Genomic DNA, 27,889 nt, shown 5'->3' with positions numbered 1-27,889 from the left:
ATTTTGGGATGGACTGACTGGTGCGAGGAGAGCTGTGCGCGCGGCGGGCGAGAAGAAGCGGCGGCAAAAGGCGCTTTCAAATTCGGGGGTCCCGTTTTGTCTGGGAACTTTGCCGGTAGGTGGGAGCCGCGCGTCTACCTCTCTCCTTGCTCGGCAGGCCGAGGGAAAAAGTAGCGTTGAAATGATGTTTGCGTCGGGGAGGGGGGGGGGGCGGCGGCTCTGGAAAGCGGTGAAGGGAAGGAAGGCACGTCCCCAGGGAAGGCGGGGGCGTAGAGCTGGGTCAAAGTCCACCGGGGAGGCCAGAGCCTTTCCCCTGGGGAGCCGTTGCCGTCCCGAAGGCTCCCTCTCCGCCCGCCCGAAGCCGGAACGTTTGGCCTTTTTCGCCCCCTTCCTCTTCCTTCCGGGGCCCTCTGAACCCGAGGCGCGGCTCTCTTTGGCCTTAGCCTCGTTCGAAACGAACGTCCGAAAAGGGCTGGCGGAGAAAAGGGCCAGCAATTCCTCTTCCGCGTAAATTTTTAGGGAGCCAGGTGAGGAAACAAGGACTTGTGCCCTACTTTACCGGTGTCCAATTTTTTTTTTGGGGGGGGGCGAAGGAAGAGGAGGGAAACTGCGCTCTCTCCTGGGGTCCAGCAAGCGAAAGCGGGTGGGCCCCGGGTTTTCCCCGACGTTTCTTCTGTCCGGCATTTTAACTTTCGTTTGCTTCGTGGAGTTGCAACCCGAGTCTTTTTGGACTTTTCACACGAAAAGTAAGCGAGCGCAGGAAGGGTCTCGGGCAAGCGCGCATCTCCCCCACCCCCTGCCCGATATCTTGCTATTGTTCGCTCCGGTTCTGTACTTTATTGGGTAAAAGAACTTGGATCCAAAGCCTCGTCCTTCCGGTTCTCCCGTGGCCTTCCTCCCGTGGTGCTGCTGCTGCTGCGTTTGTAGCCACGACTCTCACCGTGTGGGGAAGATCCTTCCCCCAAACCTCCTTGGCTGCTGAATCCGGCACGCATGGATCCGTCTTCATGTGCCCTAAAGTAGACCTGTCTTGTTCGCGGTGGGGGAGGGAAGGGAATTTGTTTGGATGTATTTTAATAACGCCTCACTTCTCGATGTTATTTAGAAAAGAAACCTGACTTACGGCGTGTTTTGTCTCTTTCTTGTGCCTCTTCCATTTTAGGTAATTCTCTAGTTTTGAACGTCGAGGTTATTTTTCATTGCCTCCGATTAAATGAGGAAAAGCTTTTTCAATTGAAAAGGACAATATTTTTTCCACCATGGAGTCGATCTGTTCGGTCACTTTCCACTTCGTGTTTTTCTGAAATCTTCAGAATTTAAAGCTTATGAACTTTTGAAAATTTTTCCCCTTTTGGTTGAAGACGCCTTGGATTAATTTTTTGTCCCTATGGAATGGATAATTATATAAACTTCTTAGGCTCTGCATATTTCTTTCAAAACTCTTATTTTTCAGTTCACTGAATTCAGGAAATATTGAGATTGACTTATTTTGCCAATTATATTTAGAAATTATATTAGCTTTTAATTCTTTTTTTTTTTAGTTGTAGTTGATGGTAACTCCTATCTAAATTTTTAGGAGGATTAATATTGCTGCTTGCAGTGGACCCTATTTCCTTTATGAAGGCAATGGACTTTATTTTTCATTTGCATTTGCTTTTTATATAAAGAAGCATTATGGAAATATTGAGATAGCTGCTGTGCTCATGCCTGAATTAACTCTTAGAAATGCACCTCATTTTGGATGTGGAATTTGTTCTGTTCTTTATGTTTTAAAAAGGGTATTTATTTTTTTATAGAGCTGATGCTCATTATCGTGCAAAATACATGGAATAGGAAAGTGAAGAAAACTTTGTTTCAGAAAACAAATCACTGAAATCAGACTTGTTTGCTTCAAGAAATAACTTGGCAGAGTCCTTATATGTGAACAATGGGTAGCTGATTTTGGAGAGTCAGCTGTTTGCTACAGATGTAGTTTCATTAGGGAGCTCAGGATATTTCAAGGGAAGCAAAACTGGAAAACAAATTGTGGGAAGTCGATGCCAATCTCTGCAGTACTCTTGGATTTTGTAAGTATCCAAATACTAATTTTTGTAGACTTAAGAGCATTGAGGTTGCTTGCTTGTGCTACTACAGCAACTTTTCTTAGTTGGAGGAATAGTAATATTTGATATTAAATTGAATATTTAAATATGCAGCTTGATTAATGCATAAATGTTTGAAATCATACTGAATTTAAGTTGAATTTCTTATGTTTTAAATTTAAATAATGTTGGTGTTCAGAATTAAGGTGTTCATATTCGCATGTTCTGATCTTTGCCAACTTTTTTCAAATAGGAAACAGTTTTTACTGCTTTCTGTTCCCTGTTTCCAACTTTTCCTTATACATGCATTTATATTGTGGCATATTAAAGCATATTATAGTGTCCTATAATGTCTAACCTGAGAAACAGGTTTAATAAAGCAAGTTATTGACATTGAAACTGGATATTTGAAAGAGTGCAACTTTTTAAAAAAAACCTCAATTAAATGTGGCTGTTAAGGAAGTTATATTCCTAAGCTTTGTGTCTGCCTAGACCGTCACTGGGATATAATAGTAATAGCACAGAAACAATTTTTATTAATCTGAAAAACTGAAGCAATTGTTAGGAAGTTTTCTGCTGCTATAACAGCTTTTGCCATTGCACTTGATCTACTGTAGAAAACATCAATCTAGATGCATGTCTGAACTGTAGAAAATCTTGTAGAGATCTGGAATCTTGAGAGGATGTTCATGATTATATATGAACATGTGTCTGAATAAGCATTCAGGACATAGTTGCTGAACAGCTGTAAACTCATAGAAAAGAACCATCTTGTTTATAGATTATCTAATATTTGTTGCATTGCATTACAATATTTTCTAGCATGTTGTATGAGTCATAAAACTTTAGTCAACAAAGATTTGCTATTAAAACCTTTTTTTGCTACCTACTTTAAATAGCATTACTGAGCCAACATGCAGAAACTTGGTTCCCTCCATAATGTTAGTATTTCATAGCCTCTTCCCAATCTGGATTATATTAGTGATGGTTTCCAGAATCTGGCATTAAGGTTAATAATTGGTATTGCAAAGGACCAAAGGCAAGGTGTGGAATCTTGTTGTACAAAATAGAATTAGAATTGGTTCTAATTAGAAATAGATTTTTTCTTAGATTTTAACTGGGCTTTCAGAAGTTCTGTATATTAATTAGATATTGCTGAGAGCTGATTAATAGTGATTGATACATTTGTATTTGGTTTGTATTTTTATTTAACAAAAAAGCTACCCTGTTTCTCCAACAATACGGCCTCCCCCAATAGGAAGTCCCAGCATGTTTTATAGGCATGAAATGAAATTAAGCCCCTCCCCCAAATTAAGGCCTATATTAAAACATGTGAAATGGGGGAATGGTGGGGGGGCTTGCCATTAGGAAGTACTTTTGTTGCACACCTGGATATGGTGCTGCCTGCGTTGACCCGATACGAAGTGCCCCACCAACGCCGAGGTCAACATCCAAGCCATCGCCACCCGCCCATCCAAAGATGCAAGGGGGGAATTAAGTCACCCCGAAAAGACAGCCTAGCCATTTTTCGGGCTCAAAAAAAAATAAGACCCGGCCTTATTATATGAGAAACACGGTATGCGTTTAATTAAGAGAGAGAGCACATGATTGTCTAATGCTTCAATGTTTTTAAATTTTGCAGGTTTATTTTCAACAGAATCCAGTACTACCTCATATAAGATGGATAAAGCAATCTAATTCAGAAGTAAGTACCATTTATTGCAGTTTGTATGGTTTTTCCAGTTTCTCATTATAAATTACATATACTTAATAAATAAAACATACTTTGGGCTATTTAAACAGTAGTTTTAAATAATATAGTTACCAATTTAATTACTTTAAAACCTTAAATCAGATATTAAACCAAATAATTTTGTTTAGTGAGTACATAACATTTTTTACATTAAAAGATAAATGGGAATTTAAGTTGGAATTTCTTTTTTACAGTTTTCTATTTTCATGTATCTGTATTGCTCAAAGCATTCCTTTCCCTATATTTCTACTTCCTGACAAATAGGCAATCTAATTTGTGGATCTTTGGTTTGGGATATTTATTATTTAGAATATTATATGTAATGCTCTGAAACATTTAAAGCAGCTGTATCTTTTCCCAGAGTCATTAAATACTTTAGATAGCTGTGCAATCTAGAAAATCTAGCTGCTGGGGTGTTGCAGAAAGATTGACTTAAAGGACCAAGTGACCTTAGTTTTAATTAGAAGAAAAGGGCATGCATATAGTTTTATGTGCAACTTAATAAATTAACCAAGTATATTTGGGGCCATGATCCAAAAATATATGTATATCCCTTTGCACATTGTATATCTCAATGCCCATTTGAAAATGCATCTCAAAATTTGAAACTGCATATTTTTAATTTAAAAAAAAAGATCAAATTCTTAGTGGGGCATTCAGAGGAAAAATATTTGTCATAGCATTATGACAAATTGTGGTATTTCCAAGTTCCATTTTTTCATTGTTCTAGAACTGAAATATTTGTATGTAAAATTTGTGGCATGCTATCTTATTAATTGCAGACAGTGCTTGCTTAATGTTAATTGGGACCAGAAACTGCCATTAAGCAATGCAGTCATAAATTGTGACTTGCAACTTTTTTGCTTGTGGGAAGCCAGCTGGGAAGATTGCAAATCATATTCACATGACTACGTGCAATGACAATACAAGAAATGGTTTTAACTATCATTGGTTGTGCGCCATTGTAGGTTTGAATGGTTGCTGAGTGAGTGTTTGATAAATGAGGACCTCCTGTATCTGTCTCAGAATTTAAGCAAATGTAAAGAAAAATGTATACAAATTTATACAAAATCTTATCAGGGTCTTTTTCGTTTAGTTCTGTTAGGATTCATGTTTATAAAGTTTTGTGGTAGCTGAAGCAAGAAGTAGAGGGTAAGAGAGTGTGAGAACACTATTTTTTCAGATATATATGCTGTTGCAATTAAGAGTAGAAAAATGGTAGAAATGAGTTGCAGTTCTTGTCAGTTGCAAATACAGTAACTTTTAATTCCATTAAAAAGATTCTTTATGTACACATTTTCCAGACCAAATCCTTTCTTCTTTATGAATTCATTGTATAGCCTTAGGTGAGGTATCAGTACTGCCATCCCATCTGCAGTGTTAGGGATAAGTCTCATCGTTTTTTCTAAAATGGCTGTGAAGATTATTAAGATAAATACTTTCAAAAGGCATAAAAACATCAAAAATCCAATATTTAATATTTTTATGACATTTCTATTCTATATTTTCTCCAGAATTCTTCAGAGAATCAGTGCTCTGTTAATAGAGTAGGAAACATGTTTTATTTTAAGTTTTATATACTAAGCTTAATTGCTTAGGAAGGATTTCAACTTGAGCTGCTTGCCCCAAAGTAGATTGTTACTACTTTGTTGTTGGGTTTTTAGGTGAGTTATGTCTCTATTGAAGTTTGTCTGTAGGCAATATAGCAACTTTTAAAGGAGGTTTTGTATGTGTAGGAGTGGGGGTTGGATTGAGAAAGACTAATTAGACATAAGATTCTTTTATTTTTTTAAACAGCAGTAAGAATAAACCGATTTCAACAGATGGAGTGTTTTTGTATTTCTGAGTGACAATCTGCATTTATGAGATTATTCAATAGCTAAGTTAATGAAGAGGAAAAATTGTCCCCTGGCTGTATGAAGCACGGTTTTTGTGACTTATATTCTTTAGCACAATTGCCAAAAACGGTTTATTTTAAATTATGAAGTAAAATACTGAAATAATGCAAATATAATCCCTAGATAGTCTTCATGTAGTTAGTTTTAGGATTAACAAATCCTCCAATTTAGGAAATGGGTGGAGGAAATCTGCATTAAACCCTTTGTTTTTTCAAGTTCTGTTAAGTGCAAGACTTGGCTGCCACAAGATAGATACTGTGTGCTTTTACTTAGGTGATAAAACATGTTTTTGGTGTGTGTGTTATTTATTAATTAAATTTATTTGCCACCTGTGGGGTTATTTTGTATATATGCACAGTTGTAAATTGATAAACAAAATACCAGTAATAAAACCTTACCTAATCCTTAATGAGTGAAATAAATATTACTTTGATATGGGTAGTTGTTAATTGTGAAAAAATGAAATAAATATGACAATTAGGTTGCTCTGGTCAACATCTGGGCAATAATTGCATGTTCCAACCTGGGTTGATCAGGGATCAGAGGTTTAATCTTCCGAGCTTTTGGAGTTGTGCTGGAACCTATCATCAGGGGAACTTCTGTCTACCAGAATGCGTGCTTTGGGTTTGCATCATATTTATGTGGAGCTGTCGTATTGTGTTGATGTCCGGTGATTGGCTGTTTCTTCTTTGTGCTTCCAAGTCATCAGGCTCCTAAATACCTGATAAGCTGATAGTAAATCACTTCTGTTGACTGGCAAGGGGCCCCGTTTCTCAGGTTTCAATCATTTCCCTGGCCGTCTTTTTAGCTGCATGGCCAACAACTTTAGTAGCTGCTAAATTGAATGCATGTCTTTATTCATTGCAATGAGAGACTACCAATGACTTTGGGCCTTCTCACCTGACTGCTCACTTGTATTCTTGCAATCTGGAGGTCAAAGGGGCAATTCATGCAAGGGATCCGGGAGATTACATTAGAAGTATCTTCCACCTCCAAGCGATCTTTGCAGTGCATGATTTGCCTTGTATGGTAGCCTCTGGATGATGTGCAATGCCCACTTGTAGATGTCGGAAGCTGTATTGCACGGCTTCCTAAATGATTTTGATGTATGTCAGGATGTGTCATATAGTTGGTGGTCTTCATTTCTCTTCCTTGCGTGTTGCGCAGGCATCTTGTAATAAATGCTTGTGGGTACCCATTCTGCCTGAATTATCCATGTAGATAGATACTTTCTCTCCAGTTGTGTAGCTTGCTGGGTACTACAGTGGGTTTTCACCATACTATATAATGTTCTGATGCAACTCTTTTTGTGTGACAGTGGATGATTACTGTTGAAACTAAGAATGCATGGAGTGTTGGTAGCCTGCGATAAACTGTGTTTTCAATAATTTTGTAATTATTTGGGTTTTGTTTCATTAATTTCCCATTAAAAAGAAACGGTTTATAAAAAAAGTTCATTTTAGGTTACAGGTAAAGAACCTGATAGATTTGAATAGAATGACAGATCATCAGTTCAACTTCATAGAGTCTTTAAAATAGACACACAAACAACAGTCTAGTGGGGTAAACTATGAGATATATGAATGATGTGAGGTTTTATAATGAATTTAAAGGTTATCATTGAATTATTGTTATTCCTCACTGCCCTTTTCTCCCTGTTCTGCCCATTCAGGTCATGAGTGGTACCATACTATATTGTCAGTTCCCTGAGTTAGCAACCTATGATATTTGAGACGTGTATATAGTACAACAAATATAGTACATTTGTTTAAATCAGGGGTGTCAAACTCGCAGCCTGCGGGCTGGATGTGTCATGCACTGGCCATGCCCACCCCTGGTTTAGTGAAGGGGGAATAGTTGCAATATGTCATGTGATAACAATGGGTTGTTGTGAGTTTGACACCCCTAATTTAAATGTACTTTTAATGCTCAACTTACTTTCTGTAGAATGTGTATTAAATAACACCTAGTAATGTATATTATTTAACCGTGATGGCTGTGTGGTTAAGGATGCTGAGCTTGTTAGCTGGAGAGCTGACAACCTGGGTTTGAGACTCAAGCTCTGCGCAACAGCATGAGTTCTGTTACTTGCCTCACCTAACAGTTCCAAATCCTGCAAATGCAAGTACATTAATAGATACAACTTTTGGTAGGAAGGTAACCCATGCTGGCCACATGACCACGGAAAGGAGCCAAGAAATGGAGATGAGCACATGCCCTAGAGTTGGTCACAACTGACAGGGAAACCTTTATCTTAGCGATGTGCACATACTATTGTTGGAAGCACCAAAATGTTTGGATTATTTTTCTGGAGCGTGAAGATTTGGTTATCTTTTGGAGGGTTGTTCCAATAATTAAATAATAATAAATATTCTTGGACAGCAAGCAGTATACAGATAGTTCTTGGTTAACAATAGTTCATTCAGCGACCAGTAGTGCTGCACAAATGGTAGCTATGCCTGGTTTATGAAGTTATGATTGTTGCAACACTCCCACAGTCATACAATCAACATTTGAGTGCTCCCAATTGCACTTAAAGGGGCGCTTCAGCTCCTCTTACCGACTTACCTCTTCCCCATATGCTCCATTGCTGGCCTTGCTGCTCCCAGATGACCTCTGCCACTTTCTTCCACCCATCTGAAAGTTTGCCCAGCCTGGGCCTTCATGAGGCAAACTGTTATGATATAATGGCTGCAAGAATCTTATTTCTGCAAGCTTTAAGAAAATAGTATGTTGACTGTTAGGATTCAGCACGGATTTATCAGGAATAATTCATCTAGACATAGTTTTTTTTAGATTGTACAAGGCATTGTGCCTTTCTTCAATTTTATATCACAAGAATATGGTGATTTACAATAGATATAATAACTTAAAGTTATACAAAATGAGTTTTTGTGCTGAATTTAACTTGAATGGATCTTATTGGTCTTCTTTAATGAGGTAATTTGGTCTAGTGGTTAAGACAGCAGGCGAGAAAGTTAATTTTAGTCCTAACTTAGTCAGTTGGGTGACTTTGGCCCAGTCACTCTCTTAGCCCAATCCACCTCACAGGTTTGTTGTGGAGAAAATAGGAGAAAGGTGTGTTGGATATGTTTTCTGCCTTGAGTCATTTGTGAAAAAGAAGGATGCAATGAATGAATGAATAAATAAATAATCACCATAATTACTGCATCAAACTGATAGGTTTTTTTTTAATCCCAAAGGCTGGTGAACTGTATGAGAGGAGCAGCCACTCCTGCTGAGTGCTTTGCAGGAGTGGCTGTGAAACTAGTCTGTCCAATTATTATGTAAATATGCCATCTGTATCTGGGAGAGGAATGCCTTGGCTAGGAAGACGCTGGCTTACTTTGGCAGGAAAGTGTGGGTAGTAACATCCTAGTGATAAATCAGAGAGGAAAATACATTGGGAGATGGAAGGTGGGCCACTTTCAGGGAAGGCAGTGTTGGTGTCTTAAATTGATTTGTGTTCCAGCCTCCTGGATTCTACCCAATATCTGGTCATGAGACCACCTGTGGCCCAGGCTTGTGTCTTGCTGTTTAATGCCTGGCTGGTTTGTATTAAAGTTCACCTCATGTAGGAGTTAATAATGAAACAGAGAGCTGCCCTGGTGTGTATAACTAAAGCATGGCTGATATGGAAAAGAGGTTCCCCCTTTGGACATAGCTCAGCCAGGTTTCAGGTGTCACAGTGACCATGCATGATGTGGATAAAGCATGTTATCCCTCCCTCATGATCTGGTAATTCTGTAAACACTTAGAAATTTTCAGTGATTGCTCCTTACTACAGGATAGCTGGATTTGATTTGTCTATCTCAAGCATGTTATTGATCATACTGGATTTTGGAGGGAACACTAGGAACTTCTGGAGGTTTTGATAAACAATTTATCTGAGGCTTTAGCTGCTGTTTGGTATGTGAAGACAACTATAGTCTCAGATCAGATTGCATCTTTGCATCCCTTCCTGTATACACGTAATCCTCAACATATGACCGAAATTGAGGCCAAATTTTTTTTTTTTGCTGAGCAAGGCAATTGTTAAGTGAGTTCTGCCCTTTTTTGTGACTTTTTTGCCATAGTTGTTAAATGAATCACACAGTTAAGTGAATCCAACTTTCTCCCATTAACTTTGCTTGTTGGAAGCCAACTGGGAAGGTTACAAATGGTGATCACATGACCAAGGGATGGTGCAACTGTCATAAATACATGCCAGTTGCCCAGTGCCTGAATTTTGATCATGTGACCATGGGGATGCTGCAACGGATGTAAGTATGGAAAAATAAATTATTTTCTTCAGTGCTATTGTAACTTTGAATGCTCACTAAACGAATGGTTGTAAGTGAAGGACTATCAGTATTGACCTTGGAGTACCTCCTGATTTTTAAGAGGAGTCTGGACATGAAGTGAGAGAAGAGGTGCCAAGAGGTGCCTGGTGGAAAGCAAAGAACAAATCTGACTGAATACAGGTAAAGTCTTTATTAGGATTACCTTGTGGTGTTAATAGTAACAAAATGTTATTTTTCTGATCACTGCCAGTGGCCTGCTTAGGTTGACCTAGATCCTCTTGGGCAGGGGTCTCCAATCTCTGGTCCAAGGCCCAGATCTGGAAATGGTGGGTGAGCACATACATGATTTGTAAAAGTGGTGCATGCACACGAAACTATCCCTTCTCCCTGCTGTTGCTGCTGCCTCTGCCAGTCTGGTTGCGAAACACTGCTCTTGGGGAAGAGAGTCCAGAAGACATTTGCAGGTCTACTTTGAGCAGTATTTAGCAAATATGGTGCTTGGATCTGCTTTAAATGGATCTGGGTGTACAGATCCTAAGTTGACTAAAGTACTATCTGTCTGGGGAGGTTTTGAGTCCGTCTGAAGTCTGTCTGAAGAAGTAGCCAGAGTTCTCAGAATTGTGTGCTAGTTATGTTTGTTACATTGATGTTCCTACTAATTCATCAAGGCCATAGTGAAATGTGGAAGTGAGTGTAGTTGGACTGAGATAATGGTTATAGATAATCCTTATATGAAGGGTCAATCTTCTCAAAAAACCATTGCTCAACCTGGCAAGTAACTGGACAATTTGCATCCAGTTTCCAACCTTTGCTTTTTAAGGAAGGCTATAAAAGAGGTGGTCAGGCTGCAACTTCCAAGAGCTCTGAAGGATACAGATTGTGCAGACCCTTTTCGTTCATGATTCAGGCAAGGACCTAGTATGGAGACAGCATTGATTCCCTTGCAGATAACTTCTAAAGGCCTTGGGATGGCTGTGTAGCTCAGTACTAGTCTCTTTGGTTTCTTAGTGGCTTTTAATATGATGAATGGTGGTATTTGGCTTAGGCATGCTCATTTTCTCTTCATATTTTGTAGCAATATTGTAAAACTCACCAATTCCATACTATAATGTAACAAAATTTTAATGTTGAATTCTCAGTTCAAACTCCAATGTTTTAATTACATTGTATTAAATATTACTAAACCACATGGTCTTCAGAGTATAGAGAGTTAACTTTAAGCTGTGAATGTTAAGGATATAGTATGCTTCTTAACAGAAAGGTGGTTCAATTCCTTTCTTGGAAGACCAGTTTACCAAATTGTGAGAATATGTTTTGATGTCCAGAATAACTGTAACTTAAAAGTAAATTTAATGCGTAATTCAGTTCTGATTTCTGGATTTAATATAGACTTTCACTTTTTCTATATATGAGGTCTTTATTTTAACTACATGGAATATTCTAATTTGAATAGATTCTTAGTATTGAATCAACTTATTTACAATTTTCATCAATAATGTATATTGCATTTACCATGGTTCCTAATATATATTCTTTGCTTAAAGCTTAATAGTGACTCCTAGTTTTTAAAAGTGATTTTTATAATTAATACATAATTAAAGGTATATTGCAAAACTGTAATCATCATGACAGTTTAGATTTTTATTTAATTATTTGCACTTTACTATTTATAGTTAATTCTGGGATCCTTGGTATTCTCTGCTCTGAGTCCTTTTCATCAAGCAGTGCCATTTGATGGGACCCAGGAAACAGGCATCTGTGTTGGGGCACTTTCCCTTGTGGAAGAGCCCCTCACCCATTTGGCATTTGTAAGAAACTTGTCCTGTCAGTCATTGATGAAAAGAAACACAGTAATATATTGGTTAATGGTTGCTTATGTTTTATTTGGTTTTTAATAATTTTAATAATTCTATTCATACTGCAGTTAATTCGTTAACATTAAGGTAGGTCAAAAGCTAAACATATATTTGCAGTTTTAACACAACTAGAACAGAGTCCATAGAACATAGTATTTATATTCCAGTTCAATTTTAGCATCTATATTTTTAGAAAAATAATTGTTTATTTTGCTCTTCATAACCATGTAGATCATTTTTTTTATAATCAGAGGGCCAGGATTGGTCTTTGATTAATGCACTGGTAGCTATATTGCAAATTGCAAATATAAAATTTGATTTAATTAAATTTTAAATTAAATGCTGTTAATAGTCACTTATATGTAATAAAGTATAATAATGGTAAAACTCTGACTCATGAAATACATCTTGGTAGTATCTTTTGAAGGAACTCTTAACAGAAGTGTGTGAGAATTTTTGTGCCAATATGTATAGTAACAAGATTGATAATAAAGATGGGGAGAAACTAGAGGTGGCTTTATTGGGGCATGGTTGAAAGAGCTTGGTATGTTTGACCTGGTTAAGATAAGTTTAATGGAGTGCACAAGGTAATGTTTTTTAAAAGTCTTGGGTACAATATGGACAATAAGAAAAAAGCAAAAGCAAAATAATCAGTTATACACTTTTCTATATTCCTTTAATCTCAGAAACTTTTTGCAAGTTGTAGGAAACTATATCAGAAAATATTGGAAGAAACTTCATTATCTAAAAAAGGGGAAAATAATAATGAAAATAATGTATATTTCCCAAACACATGGTATTGTAAAAATAAAATTATTAATTATTTGGCTTTGATTTAACACTTGAGTTTACCTCTTCAAGAAATATAGGAGATAATAATGATGGGAATGTTGATTTAAATTCATCCGATGAAGCTAACGTTTCTGATAGCTAAAACTACCTTTCTCCACTACCTGAGGTTTTATTTTACAACTTTCTCTAAGTCTTTTTTAGAAATGTCTTCTAGACATCCCAGCAGTTAACAGAATAATAGCAAGAAGGGGATCTCTTTTGTAAAACATTTCCATGGCACCATTATTACCTTTTTAAAAAAATAAAAAATTCAATATTTACATACATGGTGAGTTAATTTTGTGAGTTTGCTTGCTAGCAAATTTTATGTGACAGACTCAGGTAGCTGATTGCAGATAGATAGATCTCTAAGTGAATCTGTAATTCTGTGAGCAACTCAATCTGCCTGCCTGCTTTGCCTGCTTTTGGGTAAAAGTTGCTCTTTTTTATAAAAAAATATATCAATATTTACATAAATATAATATTTACACACAAGCCATGCCCACCCAGTCACATGACCACAGAACCGGTTGTTAAGAAATTTGAACCCCCGACCTAGTTGTGGAGTTGGTATGTCATCCAATTAGGAATTGCTAAGAAATTTGCTTAGGTCCCTATCAGAAAGGGAAAGAAGGAACAGGGCAAGCACACACAAACAAATATGCTTCCAACTTTCTTCTCCAATTCACAAGTTGCAGTTTGTTTTGCCTTGATTTTTGAGCTGATTTTTTAAAATGCTCCAAAGTGGGGGACCAAAATCAGTGATGCATTTACCGTATGGCATTATTTTTATTTCTTCTGTGATCAGAATTTTGAACCTTTCCTTATGCCCAAGTTAAGGTAAAGTCTCTGTTGAGTTGATTTCAACCCCTAGTATCTGTGGGCATATATTTCTCTTGTTAAAAATATAGAAGTGGTTTGATTATTACTTTTTGTTAAGTTTATATCTCACCTTTCCTGCAGGAGTTCATGATGGATATTTTTGTGTTTTACTCGCCCAATTTATAGTGCCAGGATTACCTTGTATTTATTTTATTAATTGTGAATAGCCTTGTTTTATTTATTTATTAAAGTTATTTGCTGCTCATTTCATCACCGGTTATGCAATTAATACTGTGGTCGCTACATGTTGAGTCAAAATATGTCTCATTTTATTTGGTGATACTTACCTAGAAGAAGTGCAAATAATTGTATTGAGAACTTCAGTATGAATGGAAGACGTTCTTCCATTTGCATAGCGGGAGGTTCTGATTAAAGCATTTGTACAGGAAACATTTTTCACTTTCAAACATCATCTTAGGATGCTAATATATATCTTCTAATTAGATAAAATGTGAATTTTGATAAATGTCAGTATTAAAATTGTTGACACTTAAAATTCTTTGTTAAAAATATGAGATTTCTGTTGTCCATTTAACATTCTTTTCTAAATATGCTATACAAAGTGTATTATATATTTGTATACTTTAGTTGTATTTCTAGTTTTTTTAAAAAAGCTATTAATTGGCCCAGGATTAAAGTATTCATACTTAAAAATGTACGACATTTGTTTGACAGGTATTGTCATGAGGTGTTGAAGCCTTGTTTCACTGATTGGAAGACTGGACCTAAATGGCGCAGCATGACTTTGCTCCAGCCTGGCTTAATTTTCCTACTCCACCACCATCATCAAAGGTTATTTGTGCTATTTATTAAATTACTAATGTAGGAAATTTTCCCTTTCCCTTTCTTTAGTTTACCTTGCAACGGTAGGCGCTACAGCCATCTAGAACAGGATTTCAAGGAAATATTGAGGGGCTGGATAAAGAAGGAATTTTTAACCCAGATATTTGGTGCAATGTAGGAATTCTGCCCATTGTAATTTTCTTTAAAGTCCCCTAAGATAAACAGCATAAAACTGCAATTAAAATGTTTCAGTGTTTTTTTCAAATATTTATCCTTACTTTTTTCTGTTATTTGATATACATTTCAAAATAGGAACCTAGACTTCAATTCTTATTTTTTAATAACAATCTATTTTAACTACTATTTTGAATTTGGCTTCTTAGCATCACTTTTGTGGTGAACTGTATTCTTATTATAACTGAAATAAATGCTTCATATTTATTATTAATATTTCTTATAACTGGAAAACAAAAATGTTATTTCTTTCACTGCAAAATTTCACTGGGTATGGAGGAATATAAGAAGCAAAATGGAAATAAGTTGAAAGACAATTTACATTGTACTTTGATTTTTAATTTTATGAATGCAGTTCACTTTTTGAAGTAAAATTCTATCTTGATTTTATTAACAAAATAGAATACATGTGTACTTCCAAGCATCAAGTTTTTTCCACCTCACAGTAGTCTGGAGATCTGCAGTTTGAAATGTAATAAATCAATAAAACTAGTAGCAACTTTCTTTGCAGTATTGAGAATAATAGAACGCTAGCTCCATCATGTGCTCAAAAGATAGATTGTATGTAGTATTAACACTGTTAGCAAATTTGAATAATATCACATCCTTGGCTATTATTAAACATTGTACAAAGGATTTAAGCAGAAAAATTGAAGAATGATGATTGGGTTAGTTTTCTGTATAGGTTTCAGAATGCATGCTCAACACTAGAAGACCTCCCTTTCAGCTTGGTTATTCTGAATATTTGAATGGATGTAGTATATATAGTATAGCTTTTTCTTCTTTCATGTGAGAATGTTTAAACGTTAAGGATGAGATTGCATTAGGGTGTAGTAGTTGGGTATTGAAACAAGATTATAGTCCTCTGCAAATTTACATAATAGTTTGTTAATTAGTTTGTACTTCTGATTCAAACAGCATATAATTTTTGTTTTCATCTTTAGTCATCACTGAATTTTGAGAAACATTCCAGCACCTTTTCATGGACAGAAAATCGTTATGAAGTTAATCGTAGACGGCATAACTCTTCTGATGGATTGGATCCTAGTTGTGGCCATTCAAATGGAGGTTTGTTTGTACTTTTTTGTCTTTGAATAAGGCATCAAAGTATTTTATTATTTACATAGAATCAAAATTTAAGTAGATTTCCTTTGTAAATCATATATTTCCAATTACAATGGGATTATACAGATTCTAAAAAAATTGGTATGTACGTTTTAATTTATAGATAGAATAAAAATAAAAAGTATTGTTAGCATATTTCTGAGTTCTCTGCAACATGTTAAAATCACTAGATACATTATGCTTATTATATTATAGTTGTATAAATGTCTTCACTGTTTCTTGTTCTTTCTGGAACCTTACATGTCATTGGGGAGATGTATATTGTGCAAAGACTCTTCATACATGTTAAATAGAATCAGTTATTAAACTGAACTAGCTTAAAATGTTCAATTAACATGTTCCACGTACATATTCCTATAATAAACTTTGTGCGACATGGTATGTAATTTTGATTTTAATCTTTTAAATCTTATTCAAGGGCATTCAGGAAGAAAAGAAAGAAATGGTTGGCGTTCACAAGGCAGAAATGGAACAGAAAACTCAAACTATAGAGCAGGATATCATAATGGAGGTTCACGTGCTCGCACCAGGAGCTTTCAGTCTGGAAAAAGCCAAGGATCACAGGAAAACAAAGCATCTGAATGTGAGACTCTGAAAAAGACACGCAAGGAAGAACCCAAACAATTTGAAGCTGAAGATTTTGTAAGTTTATCATAGTGCGTTCAGGTACTTCCAGAAGGAAACTATTCAGAACATTTCATGGAACTACTGTTGGTTTTTGATATTGGGAAGATATTACAGGTAGTCCTTGACTTATGACAGGTCACTTAGTGACCATTCAGTTTTATGACAGACTCCCCAAAAGCTGCTTACAATATGGTTTCAAAGTTAAGTTGCTGTAGCACCTCCGTAGGCATTTACTCTTATGACTGACTGCAGGAATGCTGCAATGCTTAACCCCCACCCCCAAATTCCACTCTGCAAGGTCCCTGCAGCTACTCAGTCACCCAAGAGAGATCAGGCAGATGTAGCTGGGATGAATCAACTGGGGCTTGCAAGCCTGCATTTTTTTCCCATACTGTAAGCAAAGGGAGAACAGGCCAGCTGGAGTTTGCTATCCTCCAGGTTTCTTCCTTGCCCAAGGACTTTCAGGATTCAACCTGCAAGTTCAGAAACACCCAACGTTCCTTCCTTCCTGTTTTTTTTTTTTTTAAAGAAAACTGTTCTTGATGTTGCTGCCTTTTCTTAAATGCAAGCTGTCTTTATTTTAAGAGAATTCCAAAAAATAACCTTGGAAGTTGTGTTTTGTTGTCCAACCTCATTCTCAAGGAAATACTCCCCAATGGTTACCACTAATGATGCAAATGTTAATAGACCAAATGTTATTAAGTTACTAAATTCAGTGTGGTAATCCCATCCTGTGCTCATGTTTGATGTTTATCTTTCAGGCCAATATAAACCATTTAGATTATAGCTTCGCTATGATTATACTTTCCATCTGACTAGTATGGTTTACCAATTTCACTGTCTCCTCTTACTGATTCAAGAGTTCTTTGATAATGCTTTTTGCAACCAAGAAAATGAGAATTCAACTCCAAGACAGTTTCTAATGGAATTTAAACTAATCAAGCTGTGGATTTGTTGTTTTAGCCATCCCTGAATCCTGAACATGAGAGGGAACCAAACCAGAACAAATCATTAGCTGAAGGTGTTTGGGGTAAGAACATTAGGTTTATTATTTTATATTATACAATTGTATTAATTAATTTTTCAGCAAGTGCATCTGCAGTAATATTTGTAACTTGGGATTTGGGATTGCAGTACTGCGTTATGTTTAAAGTAAACATATCATTGTACTGTGGTAGATATGTATGTATGCATATACCGTGTTTCTCACAAAATAAGGCCGGGCCTTATTTTTTTTTTTGACCCCTGAAAAAATGGCTAGGCCTTTTTCGGAGGTGACTTAATTTCCTCCCCCACCTAGAGCGGGCCATATGCACTCCCCTCACTGCGAGGCTGCTTCTATCGGCCGATGAAAGCTCCCTTGAAGGCAGAGTCCCTAGCTGCTTCGGGGCGTGGCATGGCTGCCTGTGTCCCCTCACCTTGAGGCAGTCTCTTTCGGACAATGGAAGCTCCCCAAGTGCAGTCACCAGCCACTCCGATCGGCCGGTAGAAGCGGCCTCGGGGTGAGCGCACACGCACACTCCCCTCGCTGCGAGGCCGCTTTGGCCAACGAAAGCTCCCCGAAGGCAGAGTCCCCAGCCGATTTGGGGCGAGGCGTGGTTGCCCATGTTCCCTCGCCATTAGGCAGTCTCGGGCGATAGAAGCTCCCCAAGTGCAGTCACCAGCCACTCCTATCGGCCAGTAGAAGCAGCCTCGGGCGAGCGCACACACACTCCCTCGCCGCGAGACCGTTTCTATTGGCCGATCGAATTGGCTGGTGACTGCACTTGGGGAGCTTCCATCGCCTGAAAGAGACTGCCTAAAGGCGAGGGGACACGGGCAGCCATGCCACGCCCTGAAGTGGCTGGGGACTCTTCCTTCGGGGAGCTTCTATCAGCTATCGGGGTATTCTAACCTAGGCTACCTGCAGGGCACTCCTAAAGGCAAGTTTTCTTCCCCCCCACCCCGCCCTTCCCCCCCATTTCTCTTCACCTTGTGTAGTTCTAACGAACAATGTGAGAAATGGGGAAACGCATGGATTAAATAGGCCTAAATTTTGGTGCGGGGCTTAATTTGACCTCATGCCTAGAAATCATGCTGGGCCTTCCTATTGGTGGAGGCCGTAGTGTTGGAGAAACACGGTATATCTTAGGATTTCCAGGCTTTTTCCTTAGTGCTTGGGAGCCCTTGAGAATGTTCTTCGGGGTCTTTAAAAATTAAATCCATTTGGGGCTTATACTTTTTTTGTCTCAATAACTGTTCTTCCTTAGTTTATTTTGCATCGCTTTCAGTTTGTGTTGCAGGGCTGCTCTCCATGCTAATTCTCATTAATGATTTGGATATTATTATTTTTCTTTTGAATATTTCTGCATACATTAGTTTCCAAGATTATCATGATCTTTTTGTTTCTGAGTAAACATTTTGGTTCCTGATCTGTTGGGGCTCAATAATTGGAGGAGAATTATTATGTACTGTGTTTTTAGACACAGCTCTTGCTGTGTCTAAGTCTAAACAATGTATCACGAGTATCAGTGAATGCCTTATCTAAAGCATTTCAACAACTGTATACAAATAGTCCTCTACAACCATTCATTTAGTGACTGTGCAAAGTTACTGAAAAAAGTGACATATGACCATTTTTCACACTTAAAACCATTACAATATCCCCATGGTCACGCAATCAAAGTTAAGATGCTTGGCAGCTGGCATATATTTATGACGGTTGCAGTATCCCGGGGTCATGCAATCAAGTTTTGCAACCTTCTGACAAGCAAAATTAATGGGGAAGCCAGATTCACTTAACAACTGCATGATTCACTTAACAGCCGTGGCAGGAAAGATAAAATGGGGCAAAACTTGACTTAACTCTCTTGCTTAGCAATGACATTTTTTTTCTCAATTGTGATTGCATGTTGAGGACTACCTGTACATGAGGATTACTGTATTTCTGATTTAAATGTAGCCATGATCTAGCATGACATTTATTCTTTTGTGTCTTTGTAGAATACCCTCTAAATCCTAAATCTAGATCTCCACGAATGCTGATTATTAAAAAAGGCAATACAAAAGATTTGCAGATATCTGGATTCCCTGTGGGAGGAAATATTCATTCATCACAATTGGTTGGGAATGGAACTGGCCTGAATGTCTATAAAGGTTTAGTTCCTAAACCTGTTATTCCACCAGCAAAGGTAAGATGTGAAAATATTGTACGTAAATGAAAATAAAAAGCAGATAAAAGTACATCTTCTCCACTTTTTTAAACTAGAGCTATCAATTTTATCACAGAGAAGAGGGGGTTCATTCTCATACCTGAAAACCACTCTCCCTTGCATGAAAAGTAAAGAATGAGAGTGGGGCAGAATGGTGGTGGAGAAACAGAGGTTCTGCTAGAAAGGAAATGTGGATAATAAATCTGGATGGAACAATAACAGATGGATAAGAGAGGGAGAGAAGAAGCCCTGTTTAAATATTGCAAAATGCATTTGGTTCACCAGGCAAATGTCCCCCTGCGCTCTCATGCGATGGCTAAATTGTGATGCTCAGGCTCAAAGGCATCTCTGCTTCTCCATCTGTGGTACTGTATGGTTAGTCTTTGACTTAGGATCGTAATTGAGCCCATAGTTTTGGTCATAGGTCTTGATAGTAATCAAGTAAAGGAAGTAAAGGCCATGTCCCATGTTTGTGGGGCACCGCAAATAGCTATAAATGCAGGCCAATAGCTGAATGCCCAAAATGCAGTCATGTGACCAAGGGGGAAAGGTGAATGCTGTAACTTTCAAATCTGGATCATAGATCCCATTTTCGGGATCTGTTGTAACTTCGAACATTTGCTAGGCAGCTGGATATAAGTTGAGAGGCATCTGCAGTCATTTCTACTTTTGCACATCCACTGTTTTCCCAGTGAATGTAAGAAGACATACATACTTCACAAACAGTATGGGTGAGCCTGGGGGATACCTTTCTATTGAAAAGTATAAGTACCGTATATACTCGAGTATAAGCCGAGTTTTTCAGCCCATTTTTTGTGCTGAAAAAATCCCCCTCGGCTTATACTTGAGTCAGATTCTCCTCTGAAAAAAAAAATGGTGTGGAGTCGCTGCCGCCGGAGCGGCCCCAGTCCCGCCGCCTCGGGAAGGGAAAGGCAAAGCGCTTTTGCCTTTCCCTTCCCGGCTGGGGCTGTTGGGAGTCGCTGCCGCGGCGCGGCCCCAGTCCCGCCGCCTCGGGAAGGGAAAGGCAAAGCGCTTTTGCCTTTCCCTTCCGGCTGGGGCTGTTGGGAGTCGCTGCCGCCGGGCGCCCCAGTCCCGCCGCCGGGAAGGGAAAGGCAAAGCGCCTTTGCCTTTCCCTTCCTGGCTGGGGCTGTTGGGAGTCGCTGCCGCCGGTGCGCCCCAGTCCCGCGTCACCTCGGGAAGGGAAAGGCCACGGCTTGGAAGGCCTCCGCTGGAGCCGAAGCTGCGCGCAGCCGCTGCGCTAGCATCGGATCGGGCGCGCCGGACGGTTCCGACCGAGCCCCGAGCGTCGTCTTTGGCGCCCGGCCAGCGCCGCGGAGCTCCCTGTACCGGGAGAAGGGGAAGACCCCCGGGCGGGGCAGGGAGAGGAGCTTCTCCCGCCCGCCCCTCTTTCCGCACCCACCGGTGTCCCCGCAGGACGACCCCCGCCCGCAGTCGCCGCCGCTTGAAAGAGACGGGCCGGGGGTGGGTAGAAAGCGCGCCGGGCGCCCTTGGAGGAGAAGGTCCCGCGTTCGTCTGTCTGCCCGCGGATGTCAGCGGAGCTTTGCCGCTGCTTCGTCCGGGGTCTCTGGGCAAACACGTCCACCCGGCGGGGCTTGTCGCCTCCGGCACGCAACGAGCGCTGCCCTCGGATTCCCTGTCCGGTTGCCCCCTTTTGAGGGGCGATGGCAGTAAACTGTTCCCGTAGCAGCGGCTGCTCCGCTGACATCCGCGGGCAGACAGGCGAACGCGGGACCTTCTCCAAGGGTGCCCGGCGGCGGGACAGGCTGCGCCGGCGGCAGCGATTCCCAACAGCCCCAGCCGGGAAGGGAAAGGCAAAAAGCGCTTTGCCTTTCCCTTCCCGAGGCGGCGGGACTGGGGCCGCGCCGGCGGCAGCGACTCCCAACAGCCCCAGCCGGGAAGGGAAAGGCAAAAAGCGCTTATTAATTAATTAATTATTTTTATTTTTGAAATTTACCAGTAGCTGCTGCATTTCCCACCCTCGGCTTATACTCAAGTCAATAAGTTTTCCCAGTTTTTTTGTGTAAAATTAGGTGCCTCGGCTTATATTCGGGTCGACTTATACTCGAGTATATACGGTAAGTTTGAAAAGTGGATATCTTAGGGACTTTTCTTGCAATTTTTATCTTAACTTTGTAAGTACTGTAATATGAAATTGCTTGTATTTATCAACTTAATTTTACTCAATTGTGCATATTACAGGGATGTCTGCAATTCATTGCTGTCTTTTTCTTTTATTTCTTCCTCAGTATAGGGACTTTCCCTCGTCTTTGCTGTTTTAAAATACAAGTATATTATAATGTAAATAAACATAAAGGACAAGTTATTATTGGATAGTTTAAGTTGTTTTATCAACCTGAGCACAAAAATATTCTATTTTGATATGTTTAGATCACACAGTGGAAAAGCCAAACAAAAGAGAACAAAACTGGGCCTTCATTTCCTCATGACTCTGCATATGGTAGTGGAAATTTTAGTGCTTTAAAAACTACTGCCAAGCCTGTTGGATCACAAAAGTCAGTGAAAGAGGTACTTTTTTTTGTCAAAATATGTCTCCATGACAATTTTGAAAAATTAAATGGAAGATCTGAAACATGAATCTGAATCTATGCTACCTAAAATGCCGTTGATTAAACAAGAACAAGAACTTTTTTTGCCACTCATTACATTTCTTCTTCTCTTTAGTGCAATCGGTCAAATTCCTTATCTCCAGTTGATAAACTTGGTCAGCCTCGTTTAACCAAATTAACACGAACACGCTCTGATAAGAAGAGTGAATTTTTGAAGATGTTAAAACGGGATCCAGTAGAAGAACATGATGAAAACTGTGTTGATCAAGAGAAGGTACAGCAAGTTGTGCAGGGAATATGTTTGTTTATCCAGTACTTATTTTTTTGTCATTGCTAAGGAACTTAGGTGCCTAACAGTGTTTATTACGCGATAAGCACATAATAAAAAAGCATAATGAAATTGCTTTTTCGCATAATAAAATGTTAAACCAGAATATAAACCAAAGAGAATAGCATCAGTTAAAAAATAACCCAGTTAAATGTTAGGGAATAAAAAGATAATGTGTGCATAATATCAGTAATTAATTGATTGTTATAGTCCATTGCACATCTTTGTGGTAGTGAGTCCAGTTGAACTTAGTGAGACTTCTGAATAAATATGCATAGGATTTATATAATAATGGGTATGTTAATTAGCAGAATATATGTGATTTTATTAAATCAGTTAAATTCTAGCCTTTAGCTCAGGGACCCCTGAGTTTTGACAGCATGTTGTGAGTATTCATAAGGGTTGGGAAAACAAGCAGTAGTACTGCTTAGTTTTGTCCTTTTTTCTGTGCTGATAAGCATACTTCTAAGAAAGCTTATGTGTTCAGAGTTCTTTTGTACATAAAAGCAATGAAAAATGTAAAGAGCTAAAGAGAGAAAAATGGAAAAATAAACGCAAATAGGTTAGCACACGTGCTTGCTATGTTGCTGATCCTACATCATATATTTGCGATACTGTACAGTTTTTTTTTTTTAAAAAAAAGGAGGCTCCATTTGCTCATGTACTTTATAGAGCCTCCTTAGAAAATAGAGTTTCCTTTAAAAACTCTGCAGTATCACCAGAATTGAACCTGTTGCAAAATAGGAGGAATTTGCCAGGAGGCTGACTGTGTAAGAAACTGATCCTTTCGGGGCCTAGTTGCTCCCCTTAACAGCTGAAAAAACAGAAAAGTAAGTTGTGTACTGCTGTGCCCTAAGCACATTTGAATCCTACAAGTCCTTGGATGGGATGTCCTCTTCCTTGCCAGAGTTTCCAAACTCTGTTTGCCCTGATCTCCCTTTGCTTGCTGGGTGGGAAAGGAAGCTGAAGGACTGTAGGGACCCCAGCAAGAAGCGGAGCACACAATGCCTTAGGGTGGGGGTAGCATTGCGAGGACTGAGACAGGCAAGCATGGGCCTGTTGCAGGCTTCTCAGGGCCTCTCCCACCACCGAGTCACCCTGTGCTTCATTTAATAACTCTCCTGTTTGTTTTAACATTTGCAACAGGAAGAGCACGGAATGGGGTCATTATGTGCAGCTATTTCACTTAACAACTGTTGTGACATGCAACCATAATGGGCAGGCTCCATTACATTCATTTTTCAAGGATGACCTATAACCTAGTTTTTGGATATAGATGTAAAAACAGTTAAAATGATGAGATAATTGCTGTACATTCAGTGTCGGGATTGTGTGGCAGAAAGCTCTTTGTAGGGATACATTACATTCACCTATAAAGTGGGGAAGATGCTTTTGACTTGGTATGGGTCTGATTCATTAATGTTTATTGAACATAGACTTTCCTGGGATCACAGTTGTGCAAGACCAGGAAAAGGCACAATTTCTTTAAAATGCTGCTGTAACGTACAACAAGGACACGTATGTTGGGTCTAAAGCACTTTCCCATGTCCATTTCAAATATCTACACATTCCTGGGGACAAAGTTTAGCCTTTCCTAATTTTGGCATTTTCCAAATGTATGAGCTTATCTACAACTTACTGTTTGTAAATCTTTTTTTTTTTCTTTTTGGAATTTACTCAGATATGTGACTTCTTTAACAGGATGATGATGATGATGATGAATTTAATTTACATAACAGCAACAGTGGCCACCAAGGGAGGGACGTAAACCGGAATTTTGAAAATGACAGTCCTCAGCAAACGATCCAGTCTTCAGCATTTCCACAGACTGATGTCCTTTCGAGTTCACTTGAGGCAGAACATCGGTAAGTATTTTGGTTTTATTAAAATAATTGTATTCACTGCCAGAAGAAAAAGCTATCTGTGGACCATTTATTCGAATAATTCATCTTTAAATTGTTATTTTGGTTGGTTATTTCATTTTGTAAAAAATTCAAGATAAACAAATTATATGATCAAAATAAGAACAGGAATCTGCATTTTTCTTAATTCTGAGCTAAACCCCCAATATGCAGTTCAATCTACTGATGGATTATTCTGTCCAAAGGTGCTTTTTCAAGAGGCAACTGGGCTTTGTTTTTCTTTGAAGATGTTTCACTTTTCGTCCAAGAAACTTCTTCAGCTTTTACTGGGTGGTGGAAAGTGGAAGGATTTAAATTCCTTGCAGACAGCTGGTCATCTGCATTCTTTTCGAGAGTAGTTGAGACCACTTGGAGGTTTATCTGTGTTCTCAGGGTCACCTGAATAGTGCAAATGGGCATGGAGCCTTCTTGGAACTACTGAAGATAGATGATGTCGTATCCCTCCCCCTTCCATTACCCACCATCCAGTCAGAGCTGAAGAAGCTTCTTGCGCGGAAAGCGAAAGATCTTCAAATAAAAAAAATAAGAAAGTCCAGTTGCCTCTTGAAAAAGCACCTTTGGGACAAACCATGACCTGCATGATTGAGAATCTTCATAGAGCAGTAGGAGAGGTTTCCTGCCTTCTGTAATCTGACTTTGAAAAAAAAAACCTATGGTGAAATGGTTATAAAAGTATAAATATTTCTGAACCTTATACTTAACACGAGGGAGGGAATATCAAGCCAGAGAGGTAGATGCACTTTTTCTACAGGTTCATGAATTTCTGAGGATTTTTTCCAAGTCAAAAAGTCTTGCAAATAAATGATGTAAATGTCCTTCTTTCACATAACTAAATTGTGTCTATGGATCATTGTGGAGTTTATAGTGGCTTCATATGCCTCCTATACATATGCCACCTTGAGCTTTTTACTAAAAAGGCAGGACATAAATCTAATGAAGAATATTGACCCTTCTCCCTTTTTAAAAAGGTTGTTAAAGGAAATGGGTTGGCAGGAAGACAGTGAAAACGATGACACTTGTGCTCCACTAACTGAAGATGAAATGAGAGAATTTCAGATCATTAGTGAACAGGTAAGATGAATTGGCACAAATGTGTTCAGAGTGAATCATTTTATAGAGCAAAGTATATAGATCAGGATATCTAGTTGTTCCTAAAGTAATTTCTGTATCCTATTGTTGATGTAATATTTCAAGATTTCAAAAGCCAATGAAGCTTGACCCATTAAATTTTCCATGTCTCATTGTGAAATTCTGGAAGGGTTTACACAACATGCTGAATTACATTTTGGCAACATGTGGGCAAGTAGAAAACCCCGAGAAAGCTGTTGACTTGCCCTTTCTTTGAAATAAACCAGGATTCTAGATCTCATCCTGCTTATGTTTTGGTACGTGGATCAGGATAACTAATTTTAAATACTAGTTAATTGCTAAATAAACCAATTTCACACCAGAGAGGGAGAAACCAAGTTTCATATTACAGCAAATCAATAATGGGCAATATTTTAGTACTCTGAGGATCCCCCCTAAAATGCATAGAAGGCTTAAATGGCTTTTCAAGATGCAAAGTAATTTTTTAAGTGTTCACAATCCTTTTACAAGGAAATACAATCATTGTTTTGAAATGCAAAATAGTAGTTGAGCCTCTCAATTATTCAGTATGGTGGCTAATATTCCATTTTTTGCTCTGCCATTCCCCCCCCCCCCCGCCCAACTTTAGTAGCAGTTAACTGACTTATCTCACTAGGCTTTCTCTAGTACCTATCACATGTTAAGTTAATGATATCAATGGAGATTATTGTGTTTGTGATGATAAAACATAGAAATGAAAATGAAAACCTGATATCTAAGTTTTACTGCCACATTGCATGTTCAAAGCAAGCTTGTGTAGCTGCCTGTCCTCCAACATAACCAAGTCTTTTTACCTATAGGTTATTCATTTAATGATGATTCACTTAATAACCACAGTAAAATGTCTCGTTTTATGACCTCATTGACGTACAACAGAAATATCAGTCCCAATTGTAGTCTTAAGTCGGGGACTACCTGTATTCAAATACTTCAATTACAATCTACTCCCATCCTCCCCCAAAAAAAAAAAAAAATCTGGTCTGATTGGGACTCAGTCAGAACTTATATCCACTCTGAGGTTTCATTTTGGTTCGTTAAACTTGAGGTTATCCTTACATATTTCAACTGTTGCCCTTCCTACAAGACTGGAAGAAGATTAGTGATTATCATTTTCTTACTTGAAGGAGTTTTTTTTTTCAATTTTGTACACTAGAAGGTTATTTAATTACTATTTTCAGCTCTTAAATGAAAAAATTCTCACTAAATCCTGGCTTACTGTGCAATAATCAACCAAAAACGTGTCACAATCAGGAGGCTGTGAGTTCAATCCTAGATAGACGCTAATATTTGGAATAAACTCTCCTGCTCGAGCAGGGGGTTGGACTAGATGACCTCCAAGGTCCCTTCCAACTCTGTTATTCTATGTCTATGTCTAAAAGAGTCACAGATGCTCAAAAGTAAAAACAGAAACTATCTTCTGTATTATTAAAATATATATAAAGCTATGTTTTGTTGAAACCCCAAAAATCAAGATCCTTTATCATTTTAAGACTGCTAATTCTGTTTGTTTTCTATTTCAGTTGCAAAAAAATGGCCTCAGAAAAAATTGCATTCTAAAAAATGGTCTCATCTGTGACTTCAAGTTCAATCCCTGGAAAAACAGCACTTTCAGAGCAATGCTTGAGAATGAAGATACAGAGACAAGCAGCAGTGACACATCAGATGATGATGCGTGAAGTGTTGAAGATTTGTACTGCATCTCATGCAATTTAAGAAATGTTGAAAAAGGAGGACGATACTCTTATGATAATGATATGCACCAGTAGAAGGAGGATCTTTGGGACTCCTCATAAAGGAACCTAAGATTGTTATGCTAATGAGCTGTGTTGAACCTGATTTTTAATTTCTTTGTAAATGGATGTTGTAGAAATGAGAACTTTTTTCCACATTGCCTTTCTTCATCACTGCAGCATTTCTCAGACTAGCAATGTGATAGTGTAAGAGAATGAGATTTTCTCATTTAATAATAAAAAAGATTATGTAATATTTGGCAAAGTTTTGTCTTAAAACTGCAGGTGTAAGGGATAAAATGGCAGCTCGACTCAGTATGCTGCTCACTGAGGCAGATTTATTTTACAATGGAAATTTTGAGTGTTCACTTTGTGCACAGACAGTATACTGAGAAGCATGTCTTCTAACAAGAGTGCACAAAAACATCTATTTCCTGAACTGTTACAGTACTACTTCTTGAAACAAAGCAGTAATTCTCTAGCAGTTTATTCTATATAGTAATTATGAAAAGACTTGCTTCAGTTCCAAATTTTATGGAAGTGGTGTAAATCAAAAGCTTTATTTGGATGCTGCAAGACCCAGGAATCTGGATCCTACAAAATTGGTTCTGATCCTTGTGGGGAAAATAAATATTATTTTGATAAATTA

General features: G+C 38.4%; 1 protein-coding gene across 4 annotated transcripts; it reads left to right on the top strand.

Moving 5' to 3' along the window:
- Positions 1-27,889, top strand: GPBP1 (GC-rich promoter binding protein 1). 4 transcript variants are annotated; one of them, XM_087958393.1, is made up of 13 exons: positions 1-115; positions 1,797-2,066; positions 3,724-3,786; positions 14,260-14,376; positions 15,546-15,669; positions 16,145-16,368; positions 17,317-17,383; positions 19,336-19,523; positions 21,954-22,091; positions 22,248-22,406; positions 24,162-24,325; positions 25,351-25,453; positions 27,031-27,889. In XM_087958393.1, exons 4-13 carry the CDS (start codon positions 14,314-14,316, stop codon positions 27,184-27,186), a joined length of 1,386 nt encoding a protein of 461 aa, XP_087814519.1. In that variant the 5' UTR covers positions 1-115; positions 1,797-2,066; positions 3,724-3,786; positions 14,260-14,313; the 3' UTR covers positions 27,187-27,889. The 4 variants fall into 4 exon arrangements, with proteins under 4 accessions (XP_087814519.1, XP_026526291.2, XP_087814521.1 ...); XM_026670506.2 differs by having other exon boundaries at positions 1,163-2,066; XM_087958395.1 differs by lacking the exon at positions 1-115 and adding an exon at positions 310-527.

Source organism: Notechis scutatus, chromosome 2, assembly GCF_049901735.1.
Source record: "Notechis scutatus isolate UNSWTSFEM ecotype Mainland chromosome 2, rNotScu1.2, whole genome shotgun sequence".
Taxonomy (NCBI): domain Eukaryota; kingdom Metazoa; phylum Chordata; class Lepidosauria; order Squamata; family Elapidae; genus Notechis; species Notechis scutatus.
The sequence above is the reverse complement of the archived record's forward strand: the minus strand, read 5'-3'. Positions and strand labels throughout refer to the sequence as shown.

Excerpts from the sequence above, each read along its gene's own strand:
- GPBP1 (XM_087958393.1), top strand. The coding sequence starts at position 14,314 with ATGGCGCAGCATGACTTTGCTCCAGCCTGGCTTAATTTTCCTACTCCA. Across the intron at positions 15,670-16,144 it reads TTGTGGCCATTCAAATGGAG|GGCATTCAGGAAGAAAAGAA; the intron begins GTTTGTTTGTAC and ends ATCTTATTCAAG. Across the intron at positions 17,384-19,335 it reads ATTAGCTGAAGGTGTTTGGG|AATACCCTCTAAATCCTAAA; the intron begins GTAAGAACATTA and ends GTGTCTTTGTAG.